The sequence below is a fragment of the Notamacropus eugenii genome, chromosome 3, assembly GCF_028372415.1.
Source record: "Notamacropus eugenii isolate mMacEug1 chromosome 3, mMacEug1.pri_v2, whole genome shotgun sequence".
Classification (NCBI taxonomy): Eukaryota; Metazoa; Chordata; class Mammalia; order Diprotodontia; family Macropodidae; genus Notamacropus; species Notamacropus eugenii.
The window spans coordinates 74,494,798-74,515,657 of NC_092874.1; the positions used below are offsets into that span (position 1 = coordinate 74,494,798).

Consider the following 20,860-nt stretch of genomic DNA (forward strand, 5'->3'; position numbering starts at 1 on the left):
TATCAAACATCCATGGTATAACTAAGCAATCATTTCCATATAAAGAATGTGCTTTTGTTCCCTTTTAGTCAGAGAGGTTATAATATACCAGATCACAGAATCATAGGTTTAGAGACAGAAGTAACTTTAGAAGGAATCTAATCCAAAGCCTTCATTTAACAAGAGAGGAATTGGGTCCTAAGGTCACACTGGTAAGTAGCAAAATGACAGCTAAACTTAAATTCTCTAATCCTAAATTCACATCATGATATATAATTAAACAATTCAAGGCTTCATAAAAGTCTTACTAAGGCATCTACTAATGAAAAATACTTTAAGATTTATGGAATAAGGTTTTATCCATGAGAGTGAGGAATATGATAAAAAAAATTTAACACTATGGCTTAGCAAATATGAAAGTTCTAATTCATTAAAGAATAAATTGATTGCTTGTTTCATTAGCAATAATAACAGGAGTAGTATTACATTACATTTTTACTCAATTTAAATTTGTTTATGTGTAGAAATTAATCATTCAATTATAGTATGAAAATTATTAACAAAGGTTAAGGAACATCCCTCAAATATTCTAGTGGCCTATTTTAAGACTGGACATGTTTTCAAAATACCAGCAAGACAGTATGAACAGTTTTCATCTCTGCTAAAAATTCAACTCTATGTACTTTCAAGAGAATGCCACAGTCATGGATCAAATGGTCACAATGATGGTTGCAATTTTGTAATGAGCTCTTTTCCCAATTATATTAGGAGACTCCAGTAGTACCCAAGCCACAAACAGGTAGGGAGAGGCATCTATATTGTATATGTCTGAAAATAGAGCTGCCTTATACTATTGTTCGTTGTAGGCTTTGAGCCTTTAGACATGTGAGATATCACAAAATAGATAGTTCAACACCAAGGTGAGTTGAATTTTCTAGCACAAAAAAATTTACATGTATTTACGTAATTCATGAACATGTAGTTAGTGCAATGTCATAAGCAGGACTTGAACTCAGGTCTTACTCCAAAATATTTGCTCTAATACTCCATGCTTTCCCTACTAGATAGTTTACTCATCACCTTTAAAATCACACACATGAAGCAGAACCCCCTCCTACTTCTTATTCCTTAGCTCACAAGGCCTGGGGCCTTTAATCAATAGTCAATATTTAGATACTTACTAGTGTGTGACCCTGTGCAAAGTACTTAACCCAGTTTGCCTCAGTTTCCTCATATGTAAAATAAATTGGAGAAGGAAATGGCAAACCACTCTGGTATCTTTGGCAAGGAATCCCCAAATAGGGCCATGTAGAGTCAGACACAACTGAAATGACTCAGGAACAAGCACTTCTTATGAGTAGGCACAGTGCTAAACTATAGCACAAGAAACTTACATTCTTACAAAGGAAAATAACACGCAAAAGAAATCATAAAAAGGAACAGAAGAGGCTCCAGACACTCAGGGAGTCAAAACCAAGGACAGCAGCCCATGAGAAATGAAGTTACCTCTCTGAAAAGTCTGAGCCTTCTATGAAAGGAAGCTTTGGGAGGAGCTTATGGCTCCATCCTCCAGCCTTCCAATCAGAGAAGAGAGACAATTGAGGGTGCTAATTAGGTGTGGAGTCTCAAAACTGAATCAATCTCTATGATGTTGAGATTTCAGGTGATGAGCTTATTCTGGGGGGCAAACATCAAGCTGGGAAGCTCATGGGGAAAAGTTCCCTCTACCTTGATCATGAGTAAGTGTCAGCCTGGTGTGTGTTTGCCTTCTTTCCCTGAACATGTTTTGGGAATTAGTCTTAGAATTTATTCAAACTGACTTTTATATGCAAAGTTATTACAGGTTATACTAGTTTTCCATCCCCATCCTCAACCTATCAACCTATCACCGGAAGACTTCCATATTTTTCAGTAAAAATTTCCAAAAGTAACTAACATATACTTTCTTTTGTGCTCAATTATCACATATCTCTATGTCAGAAAATAATGTGTGCATATGTGCACATGTGCATGCCCATGCTTGTGCAGCAGGTATTAAATACAATCTCCCCAGAACTTATCATAGACAGGTCGAAAGACTTCAAATTCACAAGACTTTCAGAATGTTTAGCAGCAAGTTTCCTTGTTCACTCCAGCTGAGTGTGCAAACGTGACTAAAGTTCCCCTTCTCATGCAGGAAGCATCAACCTTGGCTTAAAGACTACTTCGCCATCACATATTTTCCTCTCCCTAAGTAACAAATGACTTCTTGTGGAGAGAAAGGGGCATTAGTTGGCCACTCAAAGGCAGCAGGACAGCCATCACTAAAACAATGAGAGCTCCCACTGATGCTACATTTTTTACATCCCACTGTTATAAAAATAAAAACAAAAACCTAGTGAGGAAGGAAAATCCTTATTCCCATTTTAAAAAGGAAGAAATATGAAGGCTCAGAGGGAGAAAATTGCTTGGGCATGATGCTACAGCTTGCAAAGAGATGATATCCAGCTGTAGTAACTCTTAAGTCCAGTATGCTTTATCCTGGACCACATTACAGCATGAATCATTAGTCACACATAGATATGTGGCTATATGCAAGTAAAACATGCTAAACCATTATTTATAAATCATCAAAAAGATCAAGACTAACCTCATTACTCATGAACACTGAATCCCCCTGAGTTTTAGTCTAATATTCCATTACGCATGGCTGCAAGGAAATTATGGGTAAGGATTATATCCTGCCCCATCTAACAACAATGTCTCTTCCACATAATATCATAAGAAAGATCATGATATGCTCCTCCTACACAAAGTTTCATTTGATGGTATGTGTTAAGGGAGGGGGAAAAGGAGATATTACTAGCACCCTGAGTTTGAACTTACACATTTTAACTATAGAAACAACAGTATAAATATAACTGAAATGCAATTCTTTAAAAAAAATTAATGGCATAAATAAGCACTTGTGCTAGCTAAGGAAACCTAACTGCCATTACTCACATGGATTTTAGGAGTAAATAAATTCTTAGTTACAAATGCCCAACTTACAAACAACTTTTTTGGAATTCAACTCACCCAAAAAATTTAAAACCAGCTACACTGAATGAAATTTTAAAAAATATACTAGTATGATGCGCATAAATATTTTCTATACCTCATATATTCCATGGTATTCACATATCTATATTGTTAGGATTGTGGAATTAAACCCTTTTTTCAACTTTGCAGTTATGATCAGAGAGAATTCATGGAAAAGAATTCCACTTTCTATTTTCCATTTCTATGTTCTTTTTTGCTCCAGAAAAGTCCCCAGTGAAGTTGATGTTATTTCAGAGTCTATACTGAGAGTTTAAATTGGTAACTATGGCTCATATACACATACATAAAAATCCATCTGCACACTAAACAGAAATCTTCCAAAATAAACCAAAATTACATTATGGATTCAGTGAAGCGCTAGATCCCACATTACATCACTTTCCTATCTCTTGAGGTTAGCCTTATCTTCTGAAAGGAAATATTATAGTTTAACCATCTTCAAACACCTAAAGTATGGACTTAAAAACATTCCAAATAATAAAACTGATCAGACTTAAGGCAAACTAAAAATATGTCTTGCTAGGTAGACTATTTTAAAAGTCCTTTCTTGATCTACAAATCAAAGCCCTCTAAAAAGGAAGAATCAAGTTGAAAATTCTTCTAAAAATGAATTTCATATGACATTTAGAAGTTTGCTGGTCCACATCTTTTTTTTTTCTTAAACCAGTCTAGCAACCTACCCTTTAAAAAAAAATGCAAGCAGTAGAACTAACCCAGTTTTTAAATATTATCTCACATGCTGAATAAATCATCATTTATCATGGACAACTGAATATTTTCATTAGATTGATCTTAACCCATTTTCATAAGCCCATAAGACAAGGGAAGAAAGAATGCCTTCATTACTAACTAACATTGAATTCCACTGGGTTCCAACCTAATGCTCTGAAAGTTTTATATACTGTCATACACACTGTGGGTGCTTAAAAAATACTTACTGATTAAATAACTGCAAAGAGTAGGAGTGACAGGTCATTTTCATTCATTTATTACTCCAAAATTTAGACATCACAATGGACACTGACATTACTTATTTTGATTAGAGCCGCCTGAAAATGACAACCCCTGAAGTTCAATGAATGAAGCTAATCTAAAGAGTCACTATCAGTTCAGGAAAAAAAAAGTAAGAACTAGCTAAAAGGCATAGTTATATTTCATCTCAATCACCTTACACATACAAAGTCCCAAAATTCAACAACTCCATTTGACATAATCTTTAATACATCATCGTTACAAGACTACCATTACCAAATGAAACAATTACTGACATCCAGAATGAATATAGTATTTTACAGTTCGTTTAGTGTTATCCACAGAAAATAATAGTTGAAGAACAACACTCTAAAACTAAATAACAGGTTTGAAATTTCTATAATGCTCATACTTTTGGCACATTCACAGGCAAAGATAAGAAATACCAATTTTTCTGGAATATCTTTGTTTTCCCTGAAATTTTTTCCATTTAATTTCTTATCTTGGAAAGAATTATGCTAATGTATACACTAAAGAAGAAAATGGGAGAAAACCTAAGTTTTCTTTTTTTTTTTTTGAAATAGCATCTATGAAATGCTTACTTGAAAATGGCCCCTTAGAACAAGTAAAATTAAAATTTTGTGAAATTTTAACCACTAAACTAGGCCACAAAGAAAAGATATTAATGGTACCTACCCTCACTTCTTTGTAGAGGTGGGAAAGGGAAGTTATGAATTTGACTAAAGAAACAGGAGGGCAGCTAGATGGTGTCATAGATAGTGTGTCAGGAAGTCTCATATTCCTAAGTTCAAATCTAGTCACAGACACTAGCTGTGTGACCCTCGGCAAGTCACTTCACCCTGTTTGCTTCCAGTCCCTCATCTGTAAAATGAACTGGGAAAAGGAAATAGCAAACCACTCCAGTATCTTTGCCAAGGAAATCCCAAATGAGATCGCATAGAACTGGTCAAGATTGAAATGACTAAACAACAATAATACACACATGCACGCACGTGCACACACACATGTATGTACCTCTCTCTCTCTCTCTCTCCCCTCTTCAACCAATCCAGGAAAAACAATGACCTACTACAACTATTATGACATTAACCAGAACTACAAATACTAATTATCTTAATAAAGAATTTGATGTTTGGAAAAGATAGCAATGATGAATTACAGATTTCTATCACCAAGGCTTTCATTCTAATGTTTTACCAGCTTGATTTTCTTTTAAACATAATAAAATTCTTTTCTGACTTGCAAAGAGAAGTTAAGCTTGTGAATTTATTGCTATAATCAAAGAGAAATGCAGAAAAATCTTTATCCAGGCAATTTCTCCTTACATCAATAATTGTAGGTAGAAAAATATTTCTCAAGCTTTAAGCCTTGAGTTTTTATCACTGCATTATAGGGTAATGTTCAAAGTGTTTTCACATACCTTTGATAAGTCACTAAACTAAAATTTGTTTCCCATTTACCCCCTTTATTATACATGCTCAGTGACGTGTAGCTCATGGAATTACTTTTATATTAGTGAGAGACTCAGGAGTACTGATCCTGCCAGAAATAAATATTCAATGTGAAACCCCCTCACAGACACAAGTACACAGGAAGAATTACAATGAATTCTAGGGAGTAAGTTTTCTGTTGCTATGTTTCACAAAATGAAAATCTCATCTTAGTGTGTCATAATAGTAGAATCAGGCCATTTGGATGTTATTTCATAAGTTAATATAACTATCAGTTATTGTGCCTAGAAATGTGGCTCTAGATGAAAGCAATGTACTTAAGCATACTTTTTAAAATAACCTCTCCACACAACTTAGGATATTTTTGTCCTGCCTCCCTGGTAGGGGTCTAGTCAGCTGAAAAAGACCCAGAGGTTCAAGCGAGTGCAAGTAACATAACCTCATTGATTCTAAGATTTTCCTTCTCCTATTTCCTGAGATACCCTCAGAACTAAGTGAGTGAACTTCATCTTCCAAGAAAAAAGAGGCAACCCACTCAGACTAGGAACATCAGCAGCCAATGTATCTGAAAGGGCCCAACGTTCCAGAAAGGCACAGGCTCATTTCTACATATTTCACGGTCACAGAATCTTAGGGTTAGAAGAATGCAGACCTTAGAATGTCCAACTATCTCATTTTTCAAATGAAGAAACTGATTTCCAGAAAAGTTAAGCAAGTCAAGAAAATTTACTAGAATCATCTGGCCAGTTAATCAATGGCAGAGTCTTCTCTAGAACCCTTGTTTCCTGATTCTGTCCCACTACTTCAAAGTATCTCAGCTTTACTACTTTTTAGTATCCCCAGCATTTAGCACATAGTGTTTTTTTAAAAATGCTAATTTACTAATTGGCCATTTGATTCCAACCTTATACTCCTAAACTTCTTTGTTTTTAGTCCCTTTTTTCTAAAATTTGGAAGTAATTAAGCAACACTCTCCCCACTGGCAAATACTGACAAAATATTACTCCACTCTATCTCACAGCATACTAATTCCCTAATCCTAATCACCCATTCTCATCACTTCCAATCTCATCTCTATTTCTCCCTAAGCTTGCTTATCTAAAAGCATTTCAGGTTGATTTTTAAAATTTTTACTGACAGTATGAAGATCTGAAAACTACATATTAGTAATTAAACTTCACTAAAATCTTCCCTTTAAATTAGAGTATACTTCTTACTTACATTTCCAAGTTCAATTTTGGATGTTCACCTTTAGGAAATAATTGTTCACTGCCTCTTCAAAATTTAAATTTCTCCTAGTAATTAGTTTACCCTTCAATATGACTCAGTCATGGAAGTTTTCCCTCTTTATATTCAGCTAGCATTATAACATAGTAGAGCTGGAGTAGACTGTGGAGATCATCTCATCTAAATCCCTTTACAGTCAATGGCTGAACCAGGAACAGATGCTTAGTTTCCAGTCCAGTTTTTTTTCCCCACCACTACACTAATCTATCTTCACATGCGTAAAGGAATTGACTTAAAGCACCATCTATTATATAATTAAAGGAAATGATACCACAACCTTCTGAAAACATTAAACCAACACCATGTCCCTTTCACCTACCAGCTTCAAAACCCCATCTCATTACTCAGAATACTACATCATATCTGCCAACTACAAGAATGTTGCTGGGGCAGAATCATTATTTTTATTTATGCTGTCTTTTGAATTTTAATACAATTGTGATTCCAAATAATTTTTGAAATGTGGCTAAGGAACTTGTTTGAGAAATCCCTAGTAAAAGACCAGTAAGAAATCTCAATGAATGGAAACACAAACAGAACTCCTTCACCCAAAACTGATTTTATACAATGATAATAATTGGAGCCAGCAATTAATAATGAAGAATTCAGTTAGAGTGAGAAAAATGTGTTCAGAAAATCTAATAACGTAAAAGTAATGGAGAAAGAATTATTTACAAAACTCATTTCAAAACCAAAACTAAACTATAACAATGTCAGTATACGAGCTTAATTAATAATGTTACAAGATAATATTAATGAAACTGGAATATTTTCAACCAAAAAGAATGTGGTTCTCTTTGTCAGCATGACAGATTTTTTTCAATAATACTAATATATGTCACAATTTCTAAGAGGCAATATAATAGTCACAGTAAGTTTAAAATTAATGACTAGAAGGAAAGTATGAAAATAAAGACAATGGAGTGGCAATACATCACGCCTGAAAATCCAAAAAGACTTTGCAGAAACCCAAGGACAGCAGGCACTGCAACTCATAGATAGGAAAAACTAAACTTCTATTAAAATACATAAGACATAATAGAGAGCAAGTAGTATCCAAGAATATGACCCTCCCAAGGCTTGGAGCCTCAGGACTCCATCCTAGAGATTCCTGTATATGTATGAACCAAGTGTTCTTTAGGATTCACAAAAGCAACATGAATCTACTATATTCCCTATCCTGCTAGCACTCTTGCCTTTAATGAGATATTAATGACATGGGAAAATACCAGCATATTATGGTCCTCTCTCAGCTCTATAAAGCAGTTTCTAGTTCAGAACATGGTTTATTCTAGTTTTGTAATATCCCTGAACATACAAGTAATGAGCATAGCCCACCAATGCTCAATCAATTAACTGCCACTAAGATCTATACTGAAATGAGCAAACAAAGGAAACAATGAAGAGATGAACAAGGTAGGTGGTACCTAAATAGCCAATACAAACTCGAAAAAACAAAATATCTGACCCTTGTAATATCTGCTCTCTATGTACTACCATTTCATCTAAACAAAATTATTTTTGCAGCTGATATTGGACAGCATGGCACAATAGACAGAAAAGTGGCATCCAAAACAGAAGACCTAGGAATCCAGATCCTATCTCTGATCTATATTGACCGTGGGATCTTAGGGAAGTAAAACAACCATCTTAGAACTTAAGTTGCTAACCTGAATTAGTAGAAGAGTTTCCTTACCAGGTAATTTCCCATCCTATATTCATTAAATCACTGATCTGGTTTCTATTCCTGTTGTCACTGAGAGTTAATATGGTACTTTATGATTTACAAAGCATTTTGTATAGATGATGATTCAATCAATTCCTCTTATGCTACCTTTTATCAACATACTCTCAAAATAGAATTAGTTGTGTGTGCCTTGGGTTTCCCTGCGTTGCCCCAAATATACGTACGATACATGAACTAATTTTGTGTAATACTACACAAAATTCATGCATCTTTCATTTGCGTAAAGGGGACATAGTTATAACCTTAAGAATATAAAAAAACAGGCTCCATAACAAGCCCAATGAATAATACCTGAGAGGGTCAGACTCATAAGCATAAATTTTGGTATTTAAACCCATGAAAGATGATGAAATACCGGAAATTGCTGCAGAAAAAGCAAACAGCTAAAGAGGCAGTTCACAGTTATTGTAGACTTCAAGGAAGAACATAAGAGAAAAGGAAAAATTTTGTTGTGGCTGTTTTTAGACTTGACCCACAATTGTGTTGATGTTCATAATTCCCAAAGGGGAAACCAACTCTACCAATCCAAACTGACACATGGTCTACAATTTATATTCTCAAGAGCGACTTGGGGGTACTGAGAAGTTAAGTGGCTTGCCCAGGGAAAAGCCACCAAAGTGTCAGAGATGGGATTGAATCCAGGACTTACTGACTCCCAAACATTTCTCTCTTCACTATAACCGTACTGCCTCCCTAGTAATAGAAATATCACCTATTTAACTTCCCTTATTGGTCTTAAGTAGAATTACAATCTCATTGCAGAAAAGCAGAAGGGTGAAATTTATTTTCTAAACACCTATAATATTAAATTCAAACACTACAGGATTAATTACAAATCCATTCGTCAACAGGGTTTTCCTTAAATCTATCACCTCACAAAATTAAACCTGGCAAAAAAGACCCTTCCAAAGATAACATGTCATTCCCAAATAGGTGGCATCTTAGATTTCCTTCCTATGGTTCTGATGATCACTATGGCTGGCAGCTATGGTAACCTCACAAATAAGCATATTACCTTTTTGACAGTCAACTAGTAATATAGTTTGTAAGGAAAATGGAAATTCTGAACTCATTAGTAGTTTACTGGGTCATCACATATGTTATGAGAAAAAGCCAAAAGAAAAGAGACAATAGGAAAGTAGAAGAAGGGTTAGAGTAGGAAAGAAAGAGGAAAAAATTATAATGAAAAGGAATAAGATGAGTGTATAGCAGTAACATAACACAAAGGAGAAGTAGCTTCTTGCCCAGAGAGCCCTGGAAAGTTAAAGAAATCTTCCAAAAATGAACTAAAATTTTCCATAGAATGATGAGCCACTTTAGCAATCTGATACCACATGGATAATGCAACGACTTAGCTTGCTTCACAAATGGAACAAATTCCTGTAAAAATCAATGGAAAGCAAGTAGCAAGGTGAACCTCTAATATAAAACTATTTTAGTTAGAAGGGTGGCAGAAGGTTGGTATTCATGAATAGAGTAAACTTTTTGTCTCTGTTTCTAATTAATAGAACTGCCTAGTCATCAACAAAAAAATAAAGCAGATGCTCTGTACAAATGTCCTTAATCTTGGTCACCAATAACTATTACATTCCTAGCATGGTATACAGAGGCAGAATAGAGTAATAGACTGAGTCAGATGATTTTAGTTGGAATCCCAGCTTCAATAAAGCTTCCACTAAGACTGCCTGAGGCTTTATTTCTTCACACATAAAATGGAGATAATATTTGTACTACCACACGTACAGTATTATTTTGAGTAAAGTGCTTTGTAAAATGTACAGCACTATATAAACATGAATTAATGTAATTATTATTATGATTACAGACTCAAAACATCTCTTGACAAGGGAGAGAAAAGTATAAATAAATGCTACTAAGGCACACATTTCTTCATGATATCTGTTTAATTGCAGCTTCTCCTGTGACCCTCAAGGTTACTGGCCACAGTTTGGAATACCTCCAGCCATCATCATCTGAAAGGAGTATAACAAATTTCTCGAACAAAGAAAAAAATATATTCATGTTTGTTGGGGGTGTAAGCTCAGTTCCATGTGGACAGTCTCGGGCAGGTAAAAGTGAGGACTTCTAAACGTTAGAGTTCTCATGAGGCCCCCTAGGGAACAGCTAGGAATTGAGGTGTGAGACCCGGGCTATCTCGTGCATTTCCGCCTCTTCCCTGTGGGAAATTTGCTGGGGAGAGCATCCTGCCCTTGAGATTAATCCATGGTCTGAGCACACCTATAGTTGTCTAAGGGCTGAGAACAGGCATGGTATTCAGGTGCAAACTAAGCGGAGGGAGAGCTTAAGTAGGGTCAGGAAAGCCTGAAGGCGCTCTTAGCACTGAGGGGCCCTTAGAGGACAGAAGGCCCCTCTCCCCTCTCCCCTCTTCCCTCTCCCCTCTCCCACTTCCACTTCCATTGTCTTACTGTAAGATCTTTGCCTCCTTGGGAAGAGGATTCCTCTCTCCTGAGGAAGAATTCACCCTGCACATGTAACCAAGACCCTGAATAAAGCCTAACCCTTGTTTGACTCTGGAAAGTCTCTTCTCTCATACGTTTATCCGGTTTGGCCAGCCGAAGACCTACGATAGGTAAGGTAAGACTAGGCTAGCCCCTAAGCCTCCAGGCCTGACACATGTTAACATTAAAATGATCCTACAGGATTCCTGTGTTTTTGTGTGTGGGCACACGTTAAAGAGGAAAAACAATTTTAAAAAACACTCCACCATGTTTGAGTAGTAGGAGGCCAGAGGGGAACATAAGTAGACCTGAAGAATAAGGAACTCAAAAATGATCTCCAATTACGTGCTAAATGTTCACTGGAGCCTTTAAGCCTTCACTCTATCAAGACAAGCTTATTATCACAAAATCAACATCCAACATGAATTGCGGGATTTTCTTGAACTAAAATATGTACATGTATAAAAAGCACTGCTAACAAGCTCCCCTCTGTCGGTCTTTTGGAGTATTCAAGCCCTCGTTGCCCATGGCTGCTATGCTGCCCCCCTTGGTTTTGGATCAAGACCTAAGATCAATTAGAACATGTCAAAAATGCAGGAAGAGATTTGAAATTATCATTTGCTAAGACTATATTTTACAATATAGCACGAATTGCTTTTAGAAAAACCTGGAAAAGTATCCCAAACACAACATATGTTTGTTTTTGGATATAAATGTCACCTAGCTTATAAATCCAAAGAACAGAGGAATCATGGGTTATGTTTCTTCTGGATTACCTATAATGCCTAGTACAATGCTTCTAAAAGGTTGATATTATTTAAACTTTTTCTAAAGTACCACCATTTAAAACTGTAATAGTTCAAATGCTTTACATATGACCTTGGAGAAAAAGGAAGGAAATTTTAAAAGTATGTAGGTTTGAGAGAAGAAGAAGGAGGAAGAGGAGGAGGAGGAGGAGGAGGAGGAGGAGAAGAAGCAAGAGGAGGAATCCAAAAAGGAATCCAAAGCACTTTTATTTTCCTCCAAAAACTTCCTCTATCCAAATTTACATTCCTCTTGGTAGCTAGTCAAACTATCATTGGTGGGGTAAATTTTTTCTTTACAAATTCTACAGGATTGTACCTTAAATTACACATACTAATAAAAGTAATATTTATCATCCAATTGAAAGGAATCTGTGTCTGACTATGTTCTCATATATACACAACAGCAAATGACATAGACAAAGGTTTTCACCTTGGAACTTTACAGTAGGCTGCATTCAATTAGTGTTTTGAGTCTTTCCCTTTTAAAAGGATGACTTAAAGACTCCCCACCTACCAAACTGCTTCTCTTCATTTACAGTGACTGACATAATGAGGTTGACCAATGAGGTTGTAAAGATGATTGAAAATATTTAGATTGATAGAATTTTTTTCCCTGGATGAAATTTTGATTACATGGAAAATCTTTTATAAGGGTAAGTCTTTTAACTAGATGCTAAATACATGCTGAAGCTGAAGTGAAGGAATGAAGACTATTAGGTGGTCAGGGTAACATAAAAATTTCTCTTATCGCCATTTTCTTTGAAGTGTACACTCTGCTGATCTCCTTTAAAAGGGGAAGAGCAACTATGAAGCATCATTAGCATTATCAAATAGAGTTAGGAACTATGAAATATAGCAAACGCTTCATTTTTTTCAAGAAATAGAAAATGAAAAAGATATCATGGCTTGACATGCTCATATTCTTATGGACTACCTAGTTAGCCATTGATTGGGTGGTGCAATGCCAAGGTCAGGGAGGTTCTGATGTTCTTTGGAGCATCTCATTTAATGAGCAGCCTGCCTACACTTTGAGTAAGAAGAGTTCATTTTCAATATATCTTTGAAGTGTGAGTATTCTAATATGCCTCAATACATATTCAGAAAAAAAGGCTGTACTGGATGACAAATTTTCATCCAAATATGTAGTTCTATTATCTTTTGATTTTCTTTTTTGATTAAAATAAATTGCTTTCCATGAACAGATTTTCACCTGTCCTAAGCTCTCTTCTCCTATACTGTTGTTATTAGTACCATCATTTCCCATGAGTTTAAATGTCATCTCTGTGCTGATGATCATAAATCTGTATATCCACCTACAATTTCTCCATTGACTTCAGTCCCATATCACCAATTGACTACTGAGCATTTAAAACCCAAGGTTACAAAGACATCTTCAACTTATACCTAAAACAGAATTTAATATTGCAGTACTATCTCTAGTCTCCCAGATTTGTAATCTTGGTATTATCCCAAATTCCTCTCTTACTCCCCTGATTATCCTATTAGCTGTCAAATCTTACCATTTCTACTTTCATATTGTCTATTGCATCCAACCACTCTGCTCCTCACCTTTCACTTACTTTATTGCAACAGCCGCCTAATTGACCTCCTTGTCTCTTTTCTCTCCCTATTCTAGTTCAGCCTACACACTGCTGCAAAGTAATTTTCCTTAAGGAGCAGATCTTTTTGTGTGACTCAGTCAATTTCAGTGGTTTCCTTCTGCATCTAGTATACAACATAAACTAATTTGTTTAGCTTTAAAGGTTATAACCTGGCCCCAACCTCCCTTTACAGCCAAACTGGATGATGCTTCCCCACCCACACTCTGTGATCTAGTCAAAGTGACCTTTAATCTGTTTCTCACATTTGCCACTCTGTCTCTTATATCTACTCCATTGCAATGGTCATTCCACAACCTGGAAGGTACTCCACTCCCTCCTTATTTGTGGATTGGAAAGTCCCTAAGTACTATTAAGACTGAGTTCAAGCACCATCTTCTGCATGAAGCCTTTCCTGATGCCCCATTCACCCAAATGCTAGTATCATCACTCCGAGACTACCTTATATTTAACTTCTTTGTCTAAATTTTCAATTGCTTCATATTCATACTATTTCATGCCCACATACTTATATATCTGTCCTTTTCTCTCTCCAATGAGAATGCAAGCTTTGGGAATTTTTGTTATTTTTTTAAAGCAAAGATTGTGTCATATACTTGTATCTCTAGTGTTTAGCATAGTACCTAGGACATACTAAGAACTTAATACTTATCAATTGGCTGATAGTCTGGCTCCAGATTATCTTTCTACCTTTCACCAATACAACTCTGCCTCACATAATCAGCCTGCCCTCCAGCCAACCTGGACAATTTACCGTCTCCATTCCCTGTAGGCACAAACACCAACACTTCTGGTGCCAGCCTATTTCTTTGTCTTTGATAATACCTAACCTCAAGCATGAAATGCATCCTCACTCCTACCTCCTGAAATTCTACCACCCTACTGTAACCCCCTTCTGAAATGCCAGTCTCCCTTCCATGAAACCTTCATTGATCTGATTTCATATATAGCGATATTTGTATTTCTTTCATATATTCATCATATACAATTTACCACCCTGAAAAATGTTATAACTTCCCAAGGACATATATTTCTTACTGAGCTCTGTACCTCCACCAAGACTTAGTACACTAAGTACACTCCGCCAGTACACTAAACATAACAGGAACTTTCTAAATGTTTAATGAATGAACACAAGTGCTTGAATGAGGCAGTATTATATGAATACATGTCAATAGAGGGTAATGAAAAGGAAGATTTAAACCAAATCCAGTAATTATTCCAAGATTCTTTCTTAAACTTGGAAACAGATAATGCTTTTAAGTTATTCATAAGTTATTCAAGACACCTCAAGTTATTGTGGTAGAAAAGGAAACAGCAAGATTATAGGACCTGTAGGGTAATTTAGTTTATATCTTTAGTTTATTTTAGTTTTTAGAACATCTGAGCAAAAAAAAAAAATCAGGCTCTAAGGGGAGGTAACACACCATGTCATCTATGGGAATAAATAAGTTTAATGCCTTGTGCCTTATCAGCAAATGTGATTCCCTGAGAGGATAGTATATGAATGCTGAACAGGCAGGAAGAATATCTTTTTATTACTAAATATAAAGCAATAGTGAAAGTGATCATTTAAAGTTATGTTTTTTTAAAGTTTATAGCCAAATTCAAATGATAGGGTGTATTGGTCTGGTAATAAATCAATAAGTGAAAAGAATGTAGATTAAAAAACTTTCTAAAGAAAAGACCTGTTGTAAATGGTGTTTTATTTAAGGATATATGTTTCTAAGTGTATATACATGTACAGAAACTTCCATAATATAACTAAGCTCCTCGTGAAATTCACAAAAAGAATTGAAATAATATAAAAGAATAAAATGTTCTAGTGAGAACCAGAATATGTTTTGAATAAATGCTTTTTTAAAATTATTTTAAATGGTCACCTAAAGTGATACACCTATGGTAAAACATTTTCCACTTCACTAATCAAAAGGTGGATGATTTCAAATTCAAAATGTTTTAGGGATAGTGTGATGTAAATCAGAGGGTTCAAACTCCTAAATTCAAATAAAATTTGAAAATGTTTAATATATATATGAATAAAATATATAATAATATAGCATTACCATAGGTAGTGTAAATTTGTAGTTTTCTAAGTCAATATGCAGCTGGTAAGGCATCCATTTTTACTGGAGTTTGATTCCACTGGTTTAGAGGAAAGATTTGGAGACTTATGTGATCTGCTTTTAAATTCCTCCCTTGCTACTTAGCAATTGTATAACTAGGATAAAATCATTTTCACTCGGTTACCTCAGTAGTCAACAAAAGAGTTGGGTTGGAGTACCTATAAGATATCTTTCAGCTCTAAATCCTTGGATCTTTTTTTCACTTTCCCAAAACACTATCAGTAAATTGCCAATCTGCTAAAATTTAATTGTGAAAACATTTAACTGACTCATCCCGTAAAATATTTTCTTGTCCTGAAATCACTTTTAAAAATAACCTTTAAAAATGTCATGAACCAAGTTCCCCCTCCCCCCCCATTTTAGAAATGTCCCAAAGACTGGGAAATTTATAGCTGCATGGGTCTGTTTAATGAAATTCTTTAAGGTTCAAACTCAGAGTAAAGTATACTGAGGAATCAAAGCTTCTTTCCAGTGTCTGGAGGGTCCATTGATACACTAAAACTATTTTTAAAAAATGCAATTTTGCTATCTATTGAAATTTCTCTCTATAGCACACTTCAGTTGCATATATCAACATGAGACTTTCCCTAGCCATACATGACAATATGTATTTTTCACATAGTAAGCACTTAAAAAATTCTTTATTCATTCATTCATTCATATGACTAGGATCTATGATTTCATCCTTGTGCAAATTCTTTCCACCAATTAAGATGATAACCCCATCTATGAATTTAGTTGCTAAGTGATAAGAACAAAATGAATCTCAAAAAGGTTAAGTGATTTGTGTAGTCACTTGACAAGAATGAGGGGGTAGTGTTTGAACTTATGCCTTCCTAAAACCTACTACAGCATTCTGTTCACTAAACTATAATAGTTCTCTGCCTCTGAGCCTTCTCCAGGTAAAAATAATCTGTTGCGGTCTTCCAAATTTCTCATAGCAATTCTCTTGGACTTAACACTTAGCCTTGAAAGATTCAGATGTTGCATATTGTATGAGAAACCAAGTAACTGATAGGAATATACATCTCTTTTGCAAATATTCCCAGGATAAATCTAATATCAAACTCTTAGAATGTTTACATATATTTAATATGGTAATTAAGGAAATGTTATGTCTCCTTGTATAATGATATTAATAATGATGGTGGTGGTGATGATGATGATAGCTAACATTTTTATAGTGCTTATTATGTGCCAGGCACTATGCTAATCACTTTACAATTATTATGTTGACTCATCCTCACAAAAACTCTGGAAGGTGGGTTCTATTACTCTATTTTACAGATGAAAAAACTGAGGCATAGGATAATTAAGCTCAGGGTCTCACAGTTAGTAAACATGAACTGACATGGTACATATACACTTAAATGACAGATAATTCAAATGAATCAACTAATAAAACTAATAAGAGCAGCCATTAATATAGCTTGCAAAACCTCTTGTATACATACATTTGGTCACTTGAGCTTCACAGCTCTGAGGTATATAGGGCAATCATTAACTATATTTTACTGAAAACAAAGATGAGTCACAAGGCTATTAAATCACTTGCAGAAGGACACAGTTGATAAAACTGGGATTGAATTTACATGCTCTGACTACAATAAACCACAGGTAAACCATGGGGGAACTAAACAATTCCAGAGCAATCTTGAAAAGAATTCCCCCCCCCCCAAAAAAAATGGTATTCCTAAACTTTTTTCATTATAAAGAGACACAGAGTTTGCATAGCAAGTTATACACAAGATCCTTTTCCTCAGCCTAAAAAGCCCTTCACAATCTGGAACCATTTCCCTTTTAAATGACTCTGCCATATTCACTATTCTCCAGGCAAACTAACCAACTCTATCTGAGCACTGTTGTCTGTAATTCCCAAAACTTCTTTGCCTAGTAAATTCATATAAACCTCAATGCAGATGCCACATCACCTGTGAAGACACCCTAGATTTTTGCCACAGTAGTATTCTTTTTTCCTCTATGGATTTCAAAGGCTGCTAGTGATCACATCTCCAACGTATCAATCCTTTACTATCATTTTCTACATTAGTTCTTTACTTGACATAAGCCACATGAGAACAGAAATTGTCTCTACTCAACTCTGTGTCTCAGTCCAAATTTCCATGCACAGTAGGCACTAACTAAATGTTAATCGAAGTGATAATGTTAAAACAAAACAGAAGAATTATGCAAAGTAATATAACTACTTCAATTCACAAATAAACTTTTAAAAAAAATATGAATTAAAGGCTTTGGGGATTAAAAAGGCCTTGATGAAAACAACAAATAGGACTTAGCCAAAGGTTAAAGCTATAGATCAAATATGAACATCCAAGAGAAAAGCTTGATTAGTACAATAAAAAATTACAGTATTTACCTTCCGATCACGAGTATTAGGACTCCCAGAAGTATTTTGCTTGAGGAAGCCAGCTGTTGTGGACCACCGTGTGGGGTTTTTCCGTGATGGCTCTTCAGAAGAAAAATTATCATTGACAGAGGTTGCAAGGCCAATTAATGCAGGATCACTGCTTCGACGTACATGAAGAGGCATATCTGAAAGTATAGATATGTACATTTTATTTTTAAAATGAAACCAAAGTAAAGATTATTTTAAAGTACAGATGAATAGAAATATCTATTAAAATGGTTTACTGAAGGGATATGATACTAAGGAGTCTTTCTTTCACTTACATATATTCTACGGTTAAAGACAAATTAACATGTCATAATTATGAAGCCCTTTCATGTTCATTAAGTTAGTATATTATTATAAAAAGTTTGAAACCCAGTATTTCTGGTGACATGCACATAACTTTTGTGGAAGAACTTCTATGAAATGTCTATAACTCCACCAATGCAGACTGCAATCTCTGTAATCACTATGTAGGAAGTTGGTATGCCCACTTCCACCCCAAATCCATTTTTTTCTGTGCCCAATCTGGTGATGAAGCTCTTTGAAATTAACTAGGCTGGTCATTAGAAAAAAAGACATTAACTACAACACTGACCTCATCATACATGAAAAGAGAGAGAACAGCTCACTTCTTAGTAATGTCAAATAAGTGAAGAACGAATGGCTATATATTTATATTCAAGAAGCTTCTAAAAGTTAAAATATCAAAAAAAGTTTCTGAAAGAAAAATTCATAGCATAGGTTGGCAGAGCAATAACTCCTATGTGTATGATATTTACTTGGGCACTACCTTTAAAAAAAGAAATTCATACTGTCCTTTCTGTCAACATATCTGTGAATATGTGCAGTGGTCATCACATTATCACATTAAATATTGCTTGCACCTGAAATGTGTGCAAAATAAAGGATTCTGTATGGCAGTTTGTTCTTGCAAGTATGGCCAAACCAACTTAGAGAGACCTGGATTACTTCCTATAACTAGATTCTACCATCATAAAAACCTAGGGAAAGATCAAATTCAATGAAATAAGAATAAGAAACGAGAAAACAGAAAAAAAACAATGTCAAATAAATCAACCTGCAAAAAAAAACCCTTAAATTACAAGTATTAAGAGTATACACAAATTTATGTCTTAATATAGATATATCTAATTTATCACATTAGCTTTAGAGAAAATAAAAAGATTCAGTTTGGCATGCCTAATGGATTTTTTTCGTTTTTCCTTTTCCTCACTAAAAGCTTAGGGAAAAGCTTAATAAACAGTCTTCACATATCACTAAACTCAGCTCATTTGGGGCTCTTCAAAGGAAATGAGTTCTACAAATGTAAATTATTATCCTGGGTTGTTTTTTCCTTGTTTGTTTAAATGGGATAATTGTATTAATTATGCTTTAAGAATCATAGGATAACAGAGTTGAAAGAGATCCTATCATACTAAATATTTCAAGGCAGAAGTAACTTTGACTATGAATACTTAGTAAAAAAATGAAATGTCATAAAAGAAATTAATTCCTCTATGATAGTATAATAAGTTGGTCTAACTGAAACTCATAAATGAAAATGCGTAAGTACTTTGTGAGTAGGCACAATAGCGACATGTTATTGTATCTTTGTTTTCATATTAAAGTCTTTGAGAACTCTACTGTGCAGCTAAGGAATAGAGGAATAAAGGACCTCAATATCCTAGAGACAGTAAGCTTAACAAACAGAAGCTTGGTCAGACCCCTGGAGATAGGAATAACAAAGGACACAGCTGTACCAGCCAGCATCAGTAGCCAGAGAGCATAATAAAGTGACCATATTAATATAGCATTTCAGCCCCAGGATAAATTCAAACAGCAGATATAATTCTTTTGGATTTGCTTGCCCACAAGTGGGTGCAGAATAAGCAGTGCAGTTTAGAAAATAATTATTCAGCTTCTATTGGCAAAGGTGCTTAGTAGAATATGTAGCATACCTAATTCTGAGTTGCTGAATATCTAGTGTCAGTACCTACACAAACTATACATGGCTATAATTTCCAAAGCAACTGAATCTGCTCATTTACTAAGCAGAAGATGAACACAGTTAAAAAGACCAACTCAGTCTCATTTTTAACTCTAAATTCCTTGCCAATGTAGTGTACATACAGGAGAATATGGGGGACTGTGCTCAGAATTGGCCACAGGAAGGGTTGAAAGATGCACATCTGGAGAAGGGTATGAACTGAGTTGTTCTGACCAAGAAGGCAGAACCAAGAAAGTGAGTAGAAATCATAAAGAAATAAATTTAATCTTGATGTCAGTAAAAACTTCTTAAAAATTAGCCCTATTCTGACCAAGAAGAGGGCTGGGGTTCTCCTTCCCTACATTTTTCAAATATAGGTAACCACTTGGCCAGTATGTCATAGTGGAGATTCACTTTGTATATATGGATTTCTATGACCACTGAATTTGCTTTCAAAACTTCCTTAGTAGTCTCTCCCCTATGACTGGGGGGCTAGCAGATAGAGCAATAAACTCTGCACAAAGTCTTCGTTTACCCAGGGATTTGAACTTACCTCAGCTTTACAGTGACTCTTTTCCATTAGCAGCTATGCTTGATTTTGAATTCACAGATATTATGTGTATCCCCAGCACTTAGTGTAGTACCTGGTACATAGTAAGCTTTTAATGTTAACTGAATTAATTTGGGGAAAAAAACCCTCAAATTCTGTGATTTTTGTGAATTGACTTGAAGGTCATAAAGGCAGAATTTGAACCCAAGTTCTGACTGACTGACTCTAGAACGAATGTTATACTATAATACAACTATTAAATCTCTAGTTAATACAAAAGCATAACAAAGTCATCAGGACCTGCCACTCCCATATAATGCTGACCAGTATCCAAGCACAGTATGATGTCTTCCAGCACTGGC

The 20,860-nt window shown here is 35.1% G+C and overlaps 1 protein-coding gene across 21 annotated transcripts in view; it reads right to left on the reverse strand.

Annotated features, from left to right (window-relative positions):
• PARD3 (par-3 family cell polarity regulator) overlaps positions 1-20,860 on the reverse strand; it is a 728,954-nt gene that overhangs the window by 360,848 nt on the left and 347,246 nt on the right. For all 21 annotated transcript variants that reach the window (XM_072651995.1, XM_072651989.1, XM_072651996.1 and 18 more), the window contains exon 4: positions 17,926-18,101. In XM_072651995.1, coding sequence (XP_072508096.1) covers positions 17,926-18,101 — 176 coding nt within the window. The remainder of the gene's footprint in view (positions 1-17,925; positions 18,102-20,860) is intronic.